Source organism: Pan paniscus, chromosome 3, assembly GCF_029289425.2.
Source record: "Pan paniscus chromosome 3, NHGRI_mPanPan1-v2.0_pri, whole genome shotgun sequence".
Lineage (NCBI taxonomy): Eukaryota > Metazoa > Chordata > Mammalia > Primates > Hominidae > Pan > Pan paniscus.
Window position 1 is genome coordinate 116,592,342 of NC_073252.2, and position 18,252 is coordinate 116,610,593.

Below are 18,252 nucleotides of genomic sequence, written 5' to 3' on the forward strand. Positions count from 1 at the left end.
AGGCTGCTTAGCAGGATCATGTGAATTTTGGAGTGGTAAGATAAAGCAGAGTAGAAAGCATCCAACTTCCTTTTTTTTTTTGAGACAGAGTCTTGCTCTGTCGCCCAGGCTGGAGTGCAGTGGCACGATCTTGGCTCACTGCAAGCTCTGCCTCCCAGGTTCATGCCATTCTCCTGCCTCAGCCTCCTGAGTAGCTGGGACTACAGGCACGCACTACCACGCCCAGCTATTTTTTGTATTTTTAGTAGAGACGGGGTTTCACCATGTTAGCCAGGATGGTCTCAATCTCCTGACCTCGTGATCCACCCGCCTCAGCCTCCCAAAGTGCTGGGATTACAGGTGTGAGCCACCGCGCCCGGCCTACAGAAAGCACCCAACTTCTGAATAATCCTCTTATGGACACAGAAAAGGAGGGAGGAAGAGTTTTGATGATGATACATTTCCTTACTTTCAAAATTTGTTTAAAACCACCACCAAAAGGGTTATAATAAGCACCTCGCTCAGGACTGGGCTATAGCAGAAGCTCAGTAAATGTGACTTTACATCTTTCTTTCCAGAAGGAAAAATTTATTTTGTTAGCAAAAGTATGTTCCTTTGGTAATAGGAACACAAACAGGCTCCATCTGACCGTCACTATTTCATTAGTTTTAAGATAAAAATAAATACTGGACTGATTTGTCTGTATGTATTATAAGGGTCCTGGATGAGTCACAGCATCTACTCCTTCTTGCTTTTGTTGCCCAATCATTCATTCATTCATTCATTCATTCATTCAAGGAATATGTGGACATATACTATGTATCAGGCTCTGTTCTAAGTGTTAGAGACACAGCAGTGAACAAAACCATCATGGAGTGGACATTCTTGTGTGGAAGACAGGCAATAAGTAAACAAACGTACAAATAACACATCCAACATCAGGCAGTAATTCAGTGCTGTGGATATGGAGTGGTATGGATGGGGTGCCAGGGAGACTGAGGATGAGCAATGAGGACATTAAGGAAATGAGGACATGAGCCGTGTCCTGCATACATCTAGGGGAAGAGCATCTAAGCAGAATAAAGGCAAAGGCCTTGAGGCAGGACCATGCTTGGCCTGCCAAGGAACAACAAAGAGGCTGGTGTTGCTGGTCAAAGCGGGTGGAGAAGAGTGGTAAGAGACCAGGTCAGAGGTAGCTGTGTGTGTGTGTGTGTGTGTGTGTGTGTGGCAGAGGGTATAGGGGAGCCAGGGGTGGCAAATAATGTAGGGTCCTGCAGACTATTGTAAGAACTTTGGTTTTTAGAGTATTGGTTTCCGTAGCCATGACATGATCTGACTTAGAATTTGAATGGATGACTCTGGCTGCTCTGTGCAGACTGAAAGGGCAGGGAGACCAATTAGGAGGCTCTTATAAAAACCTAGGTAGGTAGATAGTAGAGGCTTGAAACAGGATGAATAGACAAGGTAGGACCAAGAGAATTAGCTAAAGAACTAAATATGAGATGTGCAAGAAAGGAAGAATCAGAGATGATTCCCAGGTTTTTGGCCTGAGGAGCCAGAAGAATGGAATTGGATCTGGATTTCAGGGAAAAGGTCTTTACTAGGAATATCTGCATTCTCATTCAAAGCCACGAAAATAGATGGAATTACCTAGAGTGGTGCTTTGCACACTTTAGTGTGCCTAGGAATCATCTGAAGAGCTTGTTGAAACACAGATTCCAGGGCCTTACCCTTAGAGATTCTGATTCTGTAGGTTTGGGCTGAGGCCTGAGAACATGAATTTTTAATAAGCTCCCAGATGATGCTGATGGTGCTGTCCTGTGAGCACATTTTGAGAAGTGTTATCCAGAGAGTAAATGCCAATGGAGAAAGGAAAGGTCCAAAGACTAAGACTAAGTCTTTGGAAAGGTCCAAAGACTAAGCCTTAGGACACTTCTAACACTAGGTAGTCAGAGAGATGAGGAGACATTAACAAAGGAGACACAGCCTCCAGTGGGGTAGGCAGAGATATAAGCAAACGGGTGGAATCCCAGAAGCAAAATGTAAAAGTTTCATTTCAAGTAGAACGGAGTAAACAGATGTGTCAAATTGCTGCTGATGTCAAATCACATGAAAGCTGAGAATTGACCATTAGATTTGGTAACAGGAAGTCATTGGTAATTGGACTAGCACAGTATTGTGGGTTTGTGGTGATGAAATCTAAACTGGAATAGGATCAGGAGAGAGTGGGAGGAGATTAAGTGAAAACAGCAGACATAGGCAACTCTTTGGGAGATTTCTTGCTTTAAAAGAAAGCCAGGAGATGGGTGGAAACTGAATCCAGGTTTGGGGAGAGGCCAAGGAAAGCTGCTTTTATTAATGATGGGAGGCATCATAGGATATTTATATTCTGACGAGAATGATCTAGACACAGAAAAATTTAAGTTCGTTTTCAAAGAAGTGCAGATGATGCAAGAGAAAGGGGATGTGACAGTTAATTTTATGTGTCAACTTGGCTAGGCCATTTTTGGGACAAACACCAGTATAAGTCTAAATGGTGCTATGAAAGTATTTTAAAAGTATTTTTTAAGATCTAATTAACATTTAAACAGGCAGGCTTTGAGTAAAGCAGATTACTTTCCATAATGTGGCTGGGCTTAATCTAATCAGCGGACGGCCTTAGGAGAAAAAGGTTCCCTGAGAAAGAGGAAAATTCTGCTTCCAGATGCCTTTAGACTTGAGCTGCAATATCAACTCTTCCCTGGGTCTCCAGCCTGCTGTCCTAACTTTCCCATTCAGTCCCCATAATGAAGTAAAACCATTACTTAAAATAAATCTCCCTCCTTCTTTCTTTTAAGCCATAAAAGTAATGACTGGCAATATGATTATCAATAAAGGCACTAAGAATTGTCAAAATTTAATTTCTAACATCCTTTAAATTCAAATATAGAATAAGTGACAGATTACAAAAATAGCCAAAATTATCTACACTTCCCTGTATCAATGCTCTTTTCAATGTTGCCTTGCCCCTCCTCCCATCAAGAGGCAAAGTCCATTTTTGAATCTGAGGCAGTCTTGGGACTTGCTTTGGCCAAGAAAATGTAGCAGAAGTAGCGATGTGCCAGTTCCAAGCCTAAGCCTCAAAAGGCCACGTACACTCCTACCTTCCCTTTTGGATGTCTGCCACCCCATGAACAAACCCAGTATACCCTACTTGACAATGTGGCCTGGTCATTCCTCATCAACAGATGGGTACCAAACACAAGACAACAATTGACACTATCTATGATGGGCAGAGTGGTGGCCCTCAGAAAGATACGTCCATGTCCTAATCTCTGAAATCTGTGAATATTACTGATACGGGAGGGGGGCAGGGAAGTGCTGGGTAGAGAAAGGTGGGTCCCTGGTTAGGGCTCTACCCCATGGACCTAGGTGAGGACGGGCACTCCTCCTTCCGTGCCCAAATGTTGCATTTTCCAAAACCACCCTGGCCCACCATACCCCCATCCTGGGCCTATAAAAACCCGAGTTCCTAGTGGGGAGACACAAAGGCAGCCAGACGTGGAGAGGAGCACATCAGCGGATAAAGATACAAGCAGCTAGACGGCGAGAGGACGTGGAGGGAGAACGCCAGTGGAAGAGCACACTGACAGACATGGGAAGAGGCGGAGTTTGGCCGGGGCAGTCGGAGGAGAGCCAGGGCCACTGAGTGGTGGGACTCCAGAGGAAAACCATCTCCCTCTGGCTCCCCCACCTGCTGAGAGTTACTTCTACTCAATAAAACCTTGCACTCATTCTCCAAGCCCATGTGTGATCCAATTCTTCCAGTACAGCAAGGCAAAAACCTGGGATACAGAAATCCCTCTGTCCTTGTGATAAGGAAGGGGTCTAATTGAGCTGGTTAATACAAGTCACCTATAGACGGCAAACTAAAAGAGCATCCTGTAACACACGCCCACTGGGACTTCAGCTGTAAACATTCACCCCCAGACACTGCCATGGGAGTCGGAGCCCCACAGCCTGCCCATCTGTATCCTCCCCTAGAGATTTGAGCTTTGGAGCACTGAAGAAGCGAGCCACACCCCCATTGCATGCCCTCCAAGGGGGATGAGGGAACCTTTTCCATTTCATTACCTCATATGGCAAAATAATTTTATTAAGTTAAGGATCTTGAGAGGAGGAGCTTATCCTGGCCCTGAATGGAATCACATGTATAAGAAAAGAGGCAGAGGAATTTTGAGACAGACACCCAGAGAAGAAGACACAAAGAGAAGGAGGACTCAATGTGACCACAGAAGCAGAGACTGGAGTCACATGGTCACAAGCCAAGGAAGACCTGGAGCCACCAGAAGCTGAAAGAGCCTAGGAACAGATTCTCCTCTACAGCCTTCAGGGGCAGCACAGCCCTGCTTAGTCCGTTTTTCATTGCTTATAACACCTGAAACAGTAATTTATAAAGAAAAGACATTTATTTCTTATAGCTATGGAGGCTAAGAAGTCCCAGGTTGAGGGGCCACATGTGGTGAGAGCCTTCTTCTGGTGGAGACTCTGCAGAATCCCAAAGCGGCACAGAGCATGACATGGCAAAGGGGCTGAGCGTGCTAGCTCAGGTCTCTTTTCTTCTTCTTATAAGGCCACCAGTTCCACTCCCATGATAACCTATTAATCCATTAACCCACTAATCCATGAACGGATTAATCCATTCACAAGGGCAGAGCCCTTACGACCCAATCATCTCTCAACACTGCCACAGTGGAGATTAAGTTTCAACATGAGTTTTGGAGAAGACAAGTGTTCAAACCATAGCACTTGCCAACACATTGATTTTGGACTTTTGGTCCCCAGAACTGTGAGAGAATACATTTCTGTTGTTTTTAGTCACCCGATTTGTGGTAATTTGTTACAAATTTGTTACAGCAGCCACAGGAAACTAATACATTATCCTAAACCATCCACACTCTAGCCAAGCCTCCAGCTGACCCCAGATGCATGAGCAAGCTCAGCCAAAATCAGATGAACCTGGCCCAGATTAGCAAAACCGGGAACCCACTGGGTCATGAGTATTAATAAATAGTAGTGCTAAGCTACTGTTTTGTAGCAGTTGGTTACACAGCATAAGTTAGCTAATATGGTAGCTTTTCCTGCTCCTTTATTTCTAACTTCTTCAAGTACTTATGTTTATCGAACCTATTCAAAGACACAAAATAAACTGTAGCCAATTTCATCATTATTCCAAAAGGATTTTACATCCCAATGCCATAAGATTGGCAGCTTCCCTGCCTCAGTGACAATGGGCTTTGTTTTATGACTTGTTTCAGCCAAGGGCACATGAGTGGTTATGACACATGCCACACATGAGTGGAAGCTTTAAGAGCTGTTGCACATTTTGGCCAGCTCTGTTTCCTCCCTATGCCACAAAATAGCATGTCCTCAGTAGTGTTTACCTCTTCACGCTGGATTTTGGAATGATAAGGACGGATGAAGCAGAGTCTAAAGCCAATCTGCAGCTGCCACAGCCTACATGTAAACTGAGTGATAAATACATCTTTGCAGTTGTAAGCAAAGTTGGGGATTGTTTGCTATGCAGAATGGCCTTGCAAAGCTTGACTGATAAAATTATTAAAGAGTAACCCTCCAAGGAAATCACTTGAGTGAAGAGTTTAGTTCTAACTTTACATTAAAAAAATTTTGTTTTTTTATTGTGCAAGATGTAAAATATACTTTCAGTCTCTATGGGTTTCTCTTATTGAAAAGGATCCTTTAGTTATCTGAAATAGCATATTTCTATAGGATATAGTCTGTTAATTACTCATTAGATAGCAATAGAGACTGCCAAAATATGTCAATGTAAACATTGTAGACACTGCCAAGTTTATATGACACCAAAAAAAAAAAGAAAAAAAAAATCAGCACAGGCTGCTCTTTCATGGAGACCTTTAGTATGCCCATAACCCTAGCATGCTTTCCCCCATACATGCATATAAGGAAGGAAGCCTTCCCTCTATGTGATGAGTATCTCCTAACTTCTATGCTAATGAACAGGATAAATGCTAACAAACTGATGAGTTGCTGAGAAAAATGAATGCTCCTTTGTGAGTGAGACTGTGAGAGTGAGAAGAGCACTTACTGGGCTAGGGATAGAGTCAGGATCCAGCTTCTTCTGGGGCTGTGGCGGACCAGCCATCTGTGCAGGACCTCCGGGGAAGCCTCCTGGGTAAGACAGTTGTGCGCCTGCCATCTGGGGACCAGAGTTGGCTGCTTGGAAAAAATTTAAAGAGAAATGACTATCATCCCAAATCCAGCATGTAAGACATGTTGATGATATTATGCTGTTCAGTCAAGCATGTTGTATTTTTCATCTTATTAAAAAAGGCAAGGAGTCAAGTATGAGTGTGGTTCCCCATTTCTTTGCTCTTGCCAAAACTCTTCAAAAACTACCATTTCTTAAAAGTAAGTGATAGATACCTAGTAACATAGGAACAAAGCTGATTTTCAGTTAAGGGTTCCCCTGGGTAACACAAAGCCTTCCCCTGCACCCTGTCTGCCTTACCCTGCTGCGGAGGATATCCAGCACCCAAGGTCTGGCCTGGAAGAGGTGGGGGCTGGTACTGGGCATTTGGAGGAGGAGGCCCAGAGAGCCCATCTGGTCTGTACATTGGTAGAGGCAAAGGTGAGGCACCAGGACCATTGAGTGTGGTGGGTGGTGGTGGAAGAACTTGAGATCCAGGCTGCAAAATGGATGGCTGTGGAGGTCGTGGAGGAGTCTGCAATGATGTGGCTGACAGAGGGCCAGGGGGTCCCTGGCTTGGAGGAGCCATGCCTGAACCTGTGTGAGAAAGGAGACCAGCCCACTTAAATACCACATTTCTCAACTCTCTGACTTCTGCAAAGTACATGACAGAGATGTTTGTTTTCCTGACATAAAGCAAGAGGACACCCTTAGAAACACATGTTTGAGTTTTTTGCCACAAATTGAAATCTTCATTCAGAAAATAGAACAAATGCTATTTTATACAACTGGGATTTTTTTTTTTTTTTTTTTTTAGGACAGGGTCTTGCTCTGTCACTGAGGCTGCAATACAATGGCAAGATAATGGACCACTGTAGCCTCAACATCCTGGGCTCCAGTGATCCTCCCACCTCAGCCTCCTAAGTAACTGAGACTACAGGCACACACCACTACGCCAAGTTCTTTTTTTTTTTTTTTTTTTTTGTAGAGTTGGGGTCTCATGATATTGCTCAGGCTGGTCTCAAACTCCTGGGCTCAAGCAATACTTCCTCCTTGGCGTCCCAAAGTGCTGGGATTATAGGTGTGAGCCACCATGCCTGGCCTGGAAAATTTTTAAAAGGTAAAAGCAACATTTATAATTTAAGTGAGGGAATTCATAGAATAAATTTTAACTCAGTTGTGTAATTACATGATATATGCATTAATTAAAGCATCTGTATCTGGTACAAATCTAGAAAATCATATAAAAATTCTATTACATAACAAGCATTACTCAGGTAAATTGCACATTCAATAAATTATTTGCATCTTGTGCGTGAGTTGACCAAACAAATTTCAGAATTAGGTAGAAATAACCAGAGAGAAGAGAAGGGCCACCAACATGCTCTCCAATCATATTGGAAATAGCTGTAAAACCAGATTATGTTTTCCTTTCTCTGATTATGGGAAATTGGGTTGCTTCTTTGGAGACTTATCCATTTTGAAATGAGTAAAAGACAGAAAATAGAGGGGTTTTAATGATACTTCAGAAAACTAATTTTAAGTAACATGGAAACATTCTTCATCTAGATAAATGGCCGACTGTGCTGTCATTACAGTGGAGCTTTCCATGACTCACAGGATACACAGCATTTCTGTTGATGTAAATCTCAGTACTGTGACTCTTTCCTCTCCTATCTTCTCTTTTCTGCCTCACAACATCTGAGCTTCCATTCTTTCCATGATCTAAACACATAATTAAAATGCACTGTGAAACAATGAGTACTATATTTCTGATTTTGGGGCCCCATCATAAACAATACAAGGTTTAAATTATCCTTATTTATTTCTTAAAATAATTTCACTATTCTAATGTTTATTTGTGAAATCAGCATTTTTTGTCTTTTTTTATTGTTCAATCATTGAATGGAAGGTATTCTGAGGGTCCTTCAATTACCTTGAAATAAGTGGCAGCATGATCAAGAAAACAATTAACCATAGCCATACATAAGATAGATGCTTTATTATTAAAAGTGTCCAAATACTACTTCAACACAGTATGCCCTAGTTACATCTATTTTAAAAATGAAGAAAACCTCTCTCATTAAAAATGACCAGGACACAAGGCAGTCAATAAACACTAATAATAAAACTATTACCATAGCTGTTGATTTGCATAGCACTGAGCTGGCTGCCCAGCTGGGTGACAGATGAAGTGGATATAGGACCTGGATAAGAAGATTGTGCAGAGGGTTGGTATGGTGCATATGAGGATGCCACATTGTTGACAGGTGGAGGGCCTGGAAATCTGAGAGAGGAAAACAGGATGTCAAACAATATCACAGCGTCTCAAGCAAATGGCGTACAATAATGTTAATAGCTTGTAAAATTAAATTAAACCTGTCTAGTAGGCCTAGGAAAATGACTGATATTATACACTAAATCTTTAATTAAGCTTGACATGAACTCAATATGATCATGTAGCATCATCTTATATTTATGCTCACATGCTGAACATGCCAAGACAGAAAAAAAAAATCCTAATGTGAGCATAAAACCAGTTCTGGAAATCAATCTGGGAAACTGAGCCAACCAGAGCCTTATCTATACTAAAGTTAATCATCAACAGAATGAAAATCGAGACAACAATACAGCCAGGAGCAGCGGCTCATGCCTATAATCCTAGCACTTTGGGAGGCTGAGGTGGGAGGACAATTTGAGCCCCGGAATTCAAGACCAGCCTGGGCAACATAGTGAGACCCCCTTCTCTACAAAAAATAAAACAAAATAAAATAAAAAATTAGCCAGGAGTGGTGGCGCTACTTGGGCGGTTGAAGTAAGATGATCACTTGAGCCCAGGAGGTCAAGACTACAGTGAGCTGAGACTGCACCACTGCACTCTAGCTTGGGCAACAGAGCCAGACCCTGTCCCAAAGAGAAAAAAAAAAAAAATCTAAAAATTACATCATGCTTTACCTTTGATTTAGCTTGAACTTATTAGACGTTTATTTTTTCTTGTTCTGCATTAAACAATGGCCGCTATCTGGACAATGTGCCTAGCATGGTTAATCTGCCAAATGCGATTAAAGCCTGCCTGAGAGTCACATTATAAATTCTTATGAATTTTAAATTTTAAATTAAGTTTTCCCAAATGGTATACTCTGATTTCAATTTCTCTATCTGAAAACTGGAAACTATTTCCCCATGGCCCATGTCTTGCCTTCTGCCCCCTCTGCCATTGAGAGGTTAGGAGCAGAGCCTGAGGGAAGCCAGTGCTTGCCTGAAGTCCCACAATTTATTTGTGACAACACTAGGACCAGCGTTTTTCCAGGTCTTCAGTGAGTACACTTTTCAAAGCATCACACTAATTTTATCTTGTCATTTTTCTCCATATGTTTAAATTGAATAATTATTATAAACAAAACAGAAAATTAACCTTCCAACCATTACTCTGAGTGCATGACATTAAGCATATTTGCAGAATAGTATCTCACACTTTGAGATAAATAGGTGAGTGATGAAAATGCTCTTTTCCACTCATACCTCTGAACAGCTTATTTCTGCAGAGTCTATGTTTTATCGGTAGCCGGAATTGACTTTATAATTTAGGACTCTTCTGTAATGATACAGAAAGGCTGCCTAATAAAATACATGTTGCAAGAAAAAAGAAAAAAAAGAAAATGTTCTTTCCATTCTTTCCATTGTATGCACAAGTACAAGCTATCCTATAGCAGAAAATTGGCTAGAAATAATGGAATGAATAACATTGTAACCCAAAAATATTGTTAAACAAAACTATCCAATTTCTCTCCTGTCAAATTTTTCAAAAAGCCCAACACAGTTAGGCTAAGCACCCTTTGACTTAAATACTTTTTGGAAGAAAATGAATAAAAGATAGAAAATACAAACATTAACTTTTCACAGTAAAAGTTTTCTTTATATCTCTAATCAATTAATGACACTGGTGAAACACAAGCACAAAAAATATAATTCTAGTCTTGCATGACACATTTAAAATATGTTGTGATCACTAAAAAATGATTTCAAGAATTACATTAAAGGTCTGTTTTGTAAATCCATTGTTTCCTAAGACGAAAACATTTCTTCTTTTTAAGAAATAATACTTTTTCGTCTTTTAAAAAAACTTTGTCCGCGGGGCGTGGTGGCTCATGCTTGTAATTCCAGCACTTTGGGAGGCTGAGGAGGGCGGATCACGAGGTCAGGAGATCAAGACCATCCTGGCTAACACGGTGAAACCCCGTCTCTATTAAAAATACAAAAAATTAGCCGGGCATGGTGGTGGGCGCCTGTAGTCCCAGCTACTTGGGAGCCTGAGGCAGGAGAATGGCGTGAACCTGGTAGGCGGAGCTTGCAGTGAGCCAAGATCGCGCCACTGCACTCCAGCCTGGGCAACACAGGGAAACTCCGTCTCAAAAAAAAAAAAAAAAAAAAAGTTTGTCATATAGGGAATAAATGAAGTAATTACACACAGGCAGAATATACATGTACTATAGAATATATTCATGGATGCAATGAGGTATGGTTACAGATGTTGGATTTGATAAGCAGAAACTGGGGATGTTGCATTTATATGGAGAAAAAAGCTCCCCAAAACATTTTCAAAGGTGTTTCATAAATGTTAGTACTTTTAAATATACAGATCTGTGAATCATTTTTTGTTTTTACAATACAGGTAGGACAAAATATATTTCAAACAGGAGTTATAACACAAGCAGCTTCAAGTATTTTTTTTAACTTAACAAAGGTTAAGGATTTAAAATAGAGAATGAGAGACTATATAACCATCAGTTATTACTTTCAACCCATAAATGCCTACTTATGATTCAGTGCCTAACATATACCCCAGGAGTTAGGTTTCAGAAATTAACAAATAAATTATTTCTTTCTGACCAACTTAAATATGGTAAGTCTTAAATAGATTTGGTTTTTAAAAGCAATTATTATCAATTTTAAAATAAATAGAATAGTATTAAATGGCTAACAAACCCCTCATATAAATGCCTCACATAAATGAGGGAAGAGATGAAAGAACATCTTAAACATACAAATTAGTTTAATTTTTTTTTTTTTTTTTGAGATGGAGTTTCGCTCTTGTCGCCCAGGCTGGAGTAAAATGGCAAGATCTCGGCTCACTGCAACCTCCACCTCCCAGGTTCAAGTGATTCTCCTACCTCAGCCTTCCGAGTAGCTGGGATTACAGGTACGCACCACCACGCCCAGCTAATTTTTGTATTTTTAGTGGAGACAGGGTTTCACCATGTTGACCAGGATGGTCTCAATCTCGTGACCTCGTGATCCGCCCGCCTTGGCCTCCCAAAGTGCTGGGATTACAGGCATGAGCCACCGCACCCAGCCAATATTTTTTAATTTCATTACTTTATTCAAAGTCACATAGCATGTTGTACAAAGCTGAGGTGGGGATCCAGGTCCTCCTGCCCTAGTGTAGAAACCTGGTGTGTAACTATAGGTAAGCCACTTAATCTCTGTAGCTCTCAGCTTTCAAATTCTGAAAAAGCATGTGAAATGGAGTGATCCCTTTTTTTTTTGCTATAAATATAATGTTAAAATTAAGAACCATATAGAGTTAAATAAATGTTTCTCATGTTGACTGCCTTTATTCAACATGGCTCTGGACTGAAAAACATTCAATTATATATTTTAATTTATGGTTTCATTGAATGTCAAGTATATATTTTAATTTACATTTCACTGAATGTCAGAGAAGGGCAGATTCACCATAAGAAAGAATTCAATAAAGAATTACTACCAGATGATTAATAAAACATGAAAATTTAGCCTCAATTTAATCCTAATCCTCTGCAGAGTTGACTCAGTTTTCTGTGGCCTGTTCAACTTCAAACACTCCCCATTTTCAAGTTTGCAATAAATTGCTCAAGAAATGAGATGTATGCTGAAGTTTGTATGCGGAATTAAGATGCCAAATTTTTCAAGATTTGATTGAAACAAAATCAGAATTTTGAATACCTAGCCCATAGAGAAAAAATGAAAGTTCCACCAAATCCTAGCATCGTTCTCCACAGCAAATAAAATTGAAGAAAAAACAACTACTTCTCTTATTTTTATTGCTCCTTCCTTCAACTTTTGTTGAAATCAATTTCTTAGTAGATTCACACATATCAGCTTCAATTTGGGAAGATGGGTCCACTGTTCCCTCAAATTCACTGTTTCTTCATCAGAATACATCACTTAAACTTGATTGATTGAATTTTTATTTTATAATTAAAAACACTGATTTTTAGGTTGCAGATTTTATTTAATATCCTACCCAGTAGTAACTCTATGTAGATAACTTTTGCACTGCTTGCAAGTTTAAGACATTTATTCTTCCTCAGTCAAATCAAAAAGACAAATAACTAGGTATGATTTTTAAATTTTATAAAACATTATATTTAAAATAGCAGTATTTTAAAGATAAAAATTTTACATGTTAAATTCAAATCAACATAGTAACTTATTTATATCTTGTTTTTATTTGATAATTTAGATATAGTAAAATTAAAATATTTCTTTGGTATACTAAGTACAAATGACACAGATAAAATGCTAGAATCCACAAAGAAAAGTCATATGCCATCTATGCTCTTTGACAGCCTCTGTCATCAGACTGATGTGATTCACCTGCACAATCACGGTGCACTTTACCCTTGCATTGCGCTACATTCACAGAAGCATGTCCCATGAGGGCAAGGCAGCATGGTAACCAGGAAGGCTCAGCCTGAAATACTATACTTTTCCCTGACTTTTTCACTTTTTAACCCCAATTCTAACCTTCAATCCAGTATGCAAGTTGTAGCAAGTGAACAGTAGAAGAGAGGGAGTAAAATCTGTCAGTACTTCCCTAGGAATCACCACAAAAGCAGATTCTTTAAGCTATCAAGAGATTCCTGAGCTGTCATGAGTAACTAGATTGAGCTCTAAGGACAGACAAGCTATAAACAGTGGACTTTTCAGATCCAATGGAAATGATATTGACAAATGCTAAGGTGTTGAGTCCATGGGCCTAGTGCACTGTGTAAGGTACTCTGCATGTATTAATCATTAAAATCCTCACAACCACATATTATTGTTAAAATCATCATGAGGAAACCGAGGCACACAGAGGTTAGGTAACTTATCTAGCTAGTAATTGTCTGGGCCAAGATTAGCAAACATGTCCTGACTCTAGAGTCCTCTGCTCTTCACTGGGCCAGACCCTGTGCTGGGCTCACAATCACAAAGTTAGGGCCTGCTTGATGGTAAAGTCCATGGTTTACTCACTCCTAAGCAACCTGATCAAGTGAAATAAATGGCAATAAACCAAAAAGATCAATCAATTCCAAGCTAATACCAGTGACCAAAACATTCTTCTAAACTTGAAACCAGCTGTTCAATCTTTGCATTTCTTTCTTTAAAAAAAAATATCTGAGATGCCTGGAAGTTTACAACAATTTTTTTTTTTTTTTTTTGCCTTGAGACAGGGTCTCCCTCTGTCACCCAGCCTGGAATATAATAGCATGAACACAGCTCACTGCAGCCTTGACCTCCTGGGCTCAAGCAATCCTCCCACCTCAGCCTCCAAAGTAGCTGGGACCACAGGTGCATGCCACCATGCTTGGCTAATTTTCTATTTTTTTTTTTGTAGAGATGGGGTCTCATCATGTTGCCCAGGCTGTCTCGAACTCCTGGGCTCAGGCGATCCTCTCGTGTCAGCCTCCCAAAGTGCTGGGATTACAGATGTGAGCCACCACACCCGGCAACCATGAATTTTTCTAGGTCTTCTCCCCTTTATTTCTGGACTGAGAATTCTATATTCTCATTTTACAAGTGAGTCTGTGAGCCACCACACCCGGCAACAGTGAATTTTTCCAGATCTTCTCCCCTTTACTTCTGGACTGAGAATTCTATATTCTCATTTTACAAGTGAAAATGAGGACAGGCATGGCCAAGGAACTTCACCAGTGTCCACAGTTAGTAAACTGCTTGAACCAGAAGAGGCATTTTGGTTCTCTGTCTTTTTGCTCTTCCTCTCTTGCCTTTCTATCACTCTTTTGAGACTCAGGGCAGTAGGTTCAGGTCCCGAGTAAGACCCTTTGACTTCTTGCTCCAAGCTTAAACCACAATCACGCTTAATGACCTACCCTTTGCATCCCATAGCTACCATTTCAACCGGCAAATGTCATGTTATCATGACAAACAAGAGCCAGCCAGTGCCAAGCTCACAAATGCCCTGTAGGAGAATTAACCTGATGACTTTAAAAAATCCCAGAGGGAGTTTTCCTATTATGGAGGACTATAGGCTTCATGAAAGGCCATGACTAAAAGGCTTCACCATTAGGAGGATCTACAGTCATATCTAGGGGGTACTGCCCACGCCTCCCCACCCCCAAACCTTGCTACCTGGGAAGGAACCTGAGAAATGAAGCCTCTGGGTAATCCTTGGAGAAACTCCAAAGCAAACACTGCCTGCGGCTTGGCACTGGCTTGGCACAGGTTCTCAGCAGCTACACCTCACCGGATAAACAATAATGGGATTTCTAACAGGGAAGGTGTGATACTGGCTTCTTTCCCAGGGATTAGTCCCTAGTGGGCTGCAGGCTCTAAATATTTCATACATCTTGGCTTCTCCAGGCCTGCTTCCAACTTTTCCCTTCCTCAATTTATTATAAACACAAACACAATATTTATTTCCTGTGTTGTTTTTACTACAGCTCTGCCTTTTGATAATCCCTCACTGGCATCTGTGTGCCTTCCACATCAAGCTCACAGACCCATTGGCGACAATCTGATTTAATTTGAAAATATTTATTAAGTACCCATTGGCACTGAGCTCAGTTCTGTGAAGGATCCAAGAAAATAGAATGATTTAAAGTTTTATTCAAGAATAAAGGCCATGGGCATCTAAAGGAATTAAAATTGATATAAAATTCTAAAATAAACTGAATATAACTCAAAACTAACATGTATGGTATTGACACAAGTAATTTTTGATACATTTTTAAATACCTACTAATACTGTCTTTTTCTTCATAACTTTTGTTTTTTTTTTGAGACAGGGTCTCACTGTGTTGCCCAGGCTGGAGTGCAATGGCACAATCATAGCTCACTGCAGCCTTGACTTCCCGGGCTTACAGGATCCTCCCATCTCAGCCTCTCCAGTAGCTAGGACTACAAACGTGCACCACCAGGCCGGCTAATTTTTTCTATTTTTGTAGACATGGGGTCTCACTATGTTGCCTAGCCTGGTCTCAAACTCCTGGGCTCAAGCCATCTGCCCAACTCAACCTCTCAAAGTGCTGGGATTAAAGCTGTGAACCATCATGCCCAGCCATAACTTTTCTTATTGCTTTGTTTCCTAGGGCAGTTATCTAACAGATCCTTTCAGGGGTGTGTAACATCATCAAAATGTCAAACTTTCAACCAATAAACATACAAGCTTAGAAGGTATTTCTGAAATCATTTTAGGAGAATATACAAACGAAGGTTGGAATCTACCTAGCTCACCTTTGGGGAGGGTGACCAGTGGCATGAGCTCCATTCTGACCAAACTGATGGGGTCCAGGAGGTGGGGGACCCGGAGGCAACATTCCCCTAGTGGCAGTGGCCCCCAAAGGCCCTGCTGGCTTCATCATACCTGCAAGAGAGGGGCATGAATTTAGAAGTGTATTAAAGTACAAAGAGAGATGAGGCAAAGTCATTAGGTTAAAAATGAGAACTAGGTGGAGGAGGAGGGAAACAAATGGATTAGAACAAAATCTCTTTCAAGCTTAACCATCACCTACAGACCTGTCAATACCAGGCTCTGGCATGAGTATTTGACTATCATAATGATGAAAGAGCAGAAAAGAAGGGAATCATTTTATCACTAAACAGAAACTAAAACAGAAAAAAATAAATTTGCATATGACAGAGGCACCTTGATAAAGTATATTACCACACAAAGAATACTAAAACACGCAATGAAAAATGGCAGTTAGATATCAGAAAATAAACCTGGAAAAAGCAGGAAGGGTCATGGTAAAGCATTCTAACTGTAACTAAACGGGGCATGGGGGAGAACACTAGAAATGCCTTTGACTTACAGCACAACAAAAGCAGATGGGGAGTAGGGTCTATCTTTCTAAAAATCCTGAGCACTTCCTTCAGAGCTTAAAAATCTTTCCAGGATCCTAACTGGCTGGATGATAAACAGTTGGGGCACTGCTCACTCAGAGTCAGATTCACCATGCTTGCTCAGACAAAATATGGGACCACATGCAATTAACGGATGCTTCTGGGAATGTCTGTGTTTTCATTTATTAGCAGCTCTTCTCAAATAGAGATCTTTAAAGACTTCTCTTTGGAACTGTCTTCAGACATTTCTCTCTTTTCTTCTTGAGAAATTGCAGTAAAGGAGAGAAATCACTGGGCTTGGGTTAGAGTAGTTCAAGGCCCCACTGGTTACTTATTAGTTGTAAGACCCTGGGCAAGAAGCTTATCTTTAAGGACCTCAGTTTTCTTCCTGTAAAATGAAAGGCTTAGACTAGATTACCTGAGACCTCTTCTAGCTTCTAGAAAGAAAAAAAGAGAAAAGAAAAAAAGAGAAAAACTTCAGTTCTTCTATCTGCTGTCTCCACTTGCTTGTTTTCCCTCATTCGATTTACTTTTGACCATACCCTGCTCTCTGGCAAGGTCATCAATGACCACCTAGCTGCCTGCTGTGCACTCCTCCTTTTGACTTCGTCATAGTATTTCATATTAACATTTCCTTTATTCTGTTATATTCCTCCAGAAAGTTTATTCTCTCAGATAGAAAGGAATTGACTGATGATGTGTAGTCACCCAGGAAGAGTTTCTTATATTGTCATCATAATTGCTTTCGAGAGAGTGCTTTCAGATGTTTGCATAATCTAAAATGACAGGTATCTAGTGAAGTGCCGGTCTTCATGAATAATATTGAAACTTTTACAAGGTTTCCTCTCTTAAAATAGGATTCCTTAAACTGAGGACATTTTTATATTAATTCTACATAGTTTTACTTAGCAAATTCATATACCACTATTTTCAATAAATATTATCCTTATAGCACTACACTTTAATACTAAGTTCTAAACCCCAAACCCAGCAAAGTTAGAAAAACATGAGACTTGCAGTCACAGACAAGTTTGAATTTGTGACTCCGATAAGATACTATATTTTTCAGAGCTTCAACTTGTAATCCCATGTCATGGCAATAATATTCCCTAGCTCCAAGGATTGTTCTGAGAATTAAATGAACCAATGGATATGACGGTTTTTAAAACAGCTGTTTCATCTTCCCTGGCCATAGCCCCTGCTCTCCTTTCTTAAGCATTTTTATTCTAACAAAGCATGTGCAACATAATTACAAGCACATTTATATTTTCATTTTAAAAACATTATTTTGGACAAAAGTAGGCAATTCACAACAGTAGCATTAAAATATTTTCAACTTAAATAATTACATGCACTACGAGAAGTCAAAAATATTCCTTTTTTTTTTTTGGTCTTTTTTTTTCTTTTTTTAAATTTGCCTCACGGCTCTCCAAAAATATTCCCCCTTTTAAAAAATAAGTAGGATAGCAGCAATTTTCATGAAAACCCCTATAGACATGTCTAGAGAATTAAAAAAAAAAAGCTCTGATATATGCAAGCAGAACTTTATACATCAATATTACTGTGCTCTCCCTTTTGTTTGGGAATCAACTCTATGGCAGTGATTCAAATCATTCTGTGGCATTCTCAAATCATTCTCATTATTATTCAACATACATTTAAGGTGCCTTTGAGCCATTTGAGAGAAGAGACAACCATGTAAACAAATCATTACAATGTCTTGGGATGACTGTTACAATATGCAGAGAGACTACCTAACTCTTCCTGGGGGAATTGAGAAGAGTTCAAAGAAGGAGGACTGCTTGAGCTGAATCTTGAAGGACAAGCAGGAGTTTTCTTCATATAGAAGACAGGATAAGGGATTCCAGTTAGAAAGCAAAGCTTGAGCAAAGACATGAGAGAGGATGGCACGATCAGGACAGGGGAAAGGCTTGGTGTGGAGAGGCTGGGAGGGA

The 18,252-nt window shown here is 40.2% G+C and overlaps 1 protein-coding gene across 5 annotated transcripts in view; it reads right to left on the reverse strand.

Moving 5' to 3' along the window:
• Window positions 1-18,252, reverse strand: part of SEC24D (SEC24 homolog D, COPII coat complex component) — a 116,850-nt gene that overhangs the window by 87,079 nt on the left and 11,519 nt on the right. For 3 of the 5 annotated variants that reach the window (XM_055111778.2, XM_003830049.8, XM_063603877.1), the window contains exons 3-6: window positions 15,689-15,818; window positions 8,326-8,474; window positions 6,509-6,784; window positions 6,086-6,213 (exon numbers count right to left, since the gene is read on the reverse strand). In XM_055111778.2, the coding sequence (XP_054967753.2) occupies window positions 6,086-6,213; window positions 6,509-6,784; window positions 8,326-8,474; window positions 15,689-15,818 (683 nt within the window). Of the gene's footprint in view, window positions 1-6,085; window positions 6,217-6,508; window positions 6,785-8,325; window positions 8,475-15,688; window positions 15,819-18,252 lie in introns of all 5 variants that reach the window. The other 2 variants (XM_008955429.5, XM_008955428.6) reach the window with 1 other exon arrangement.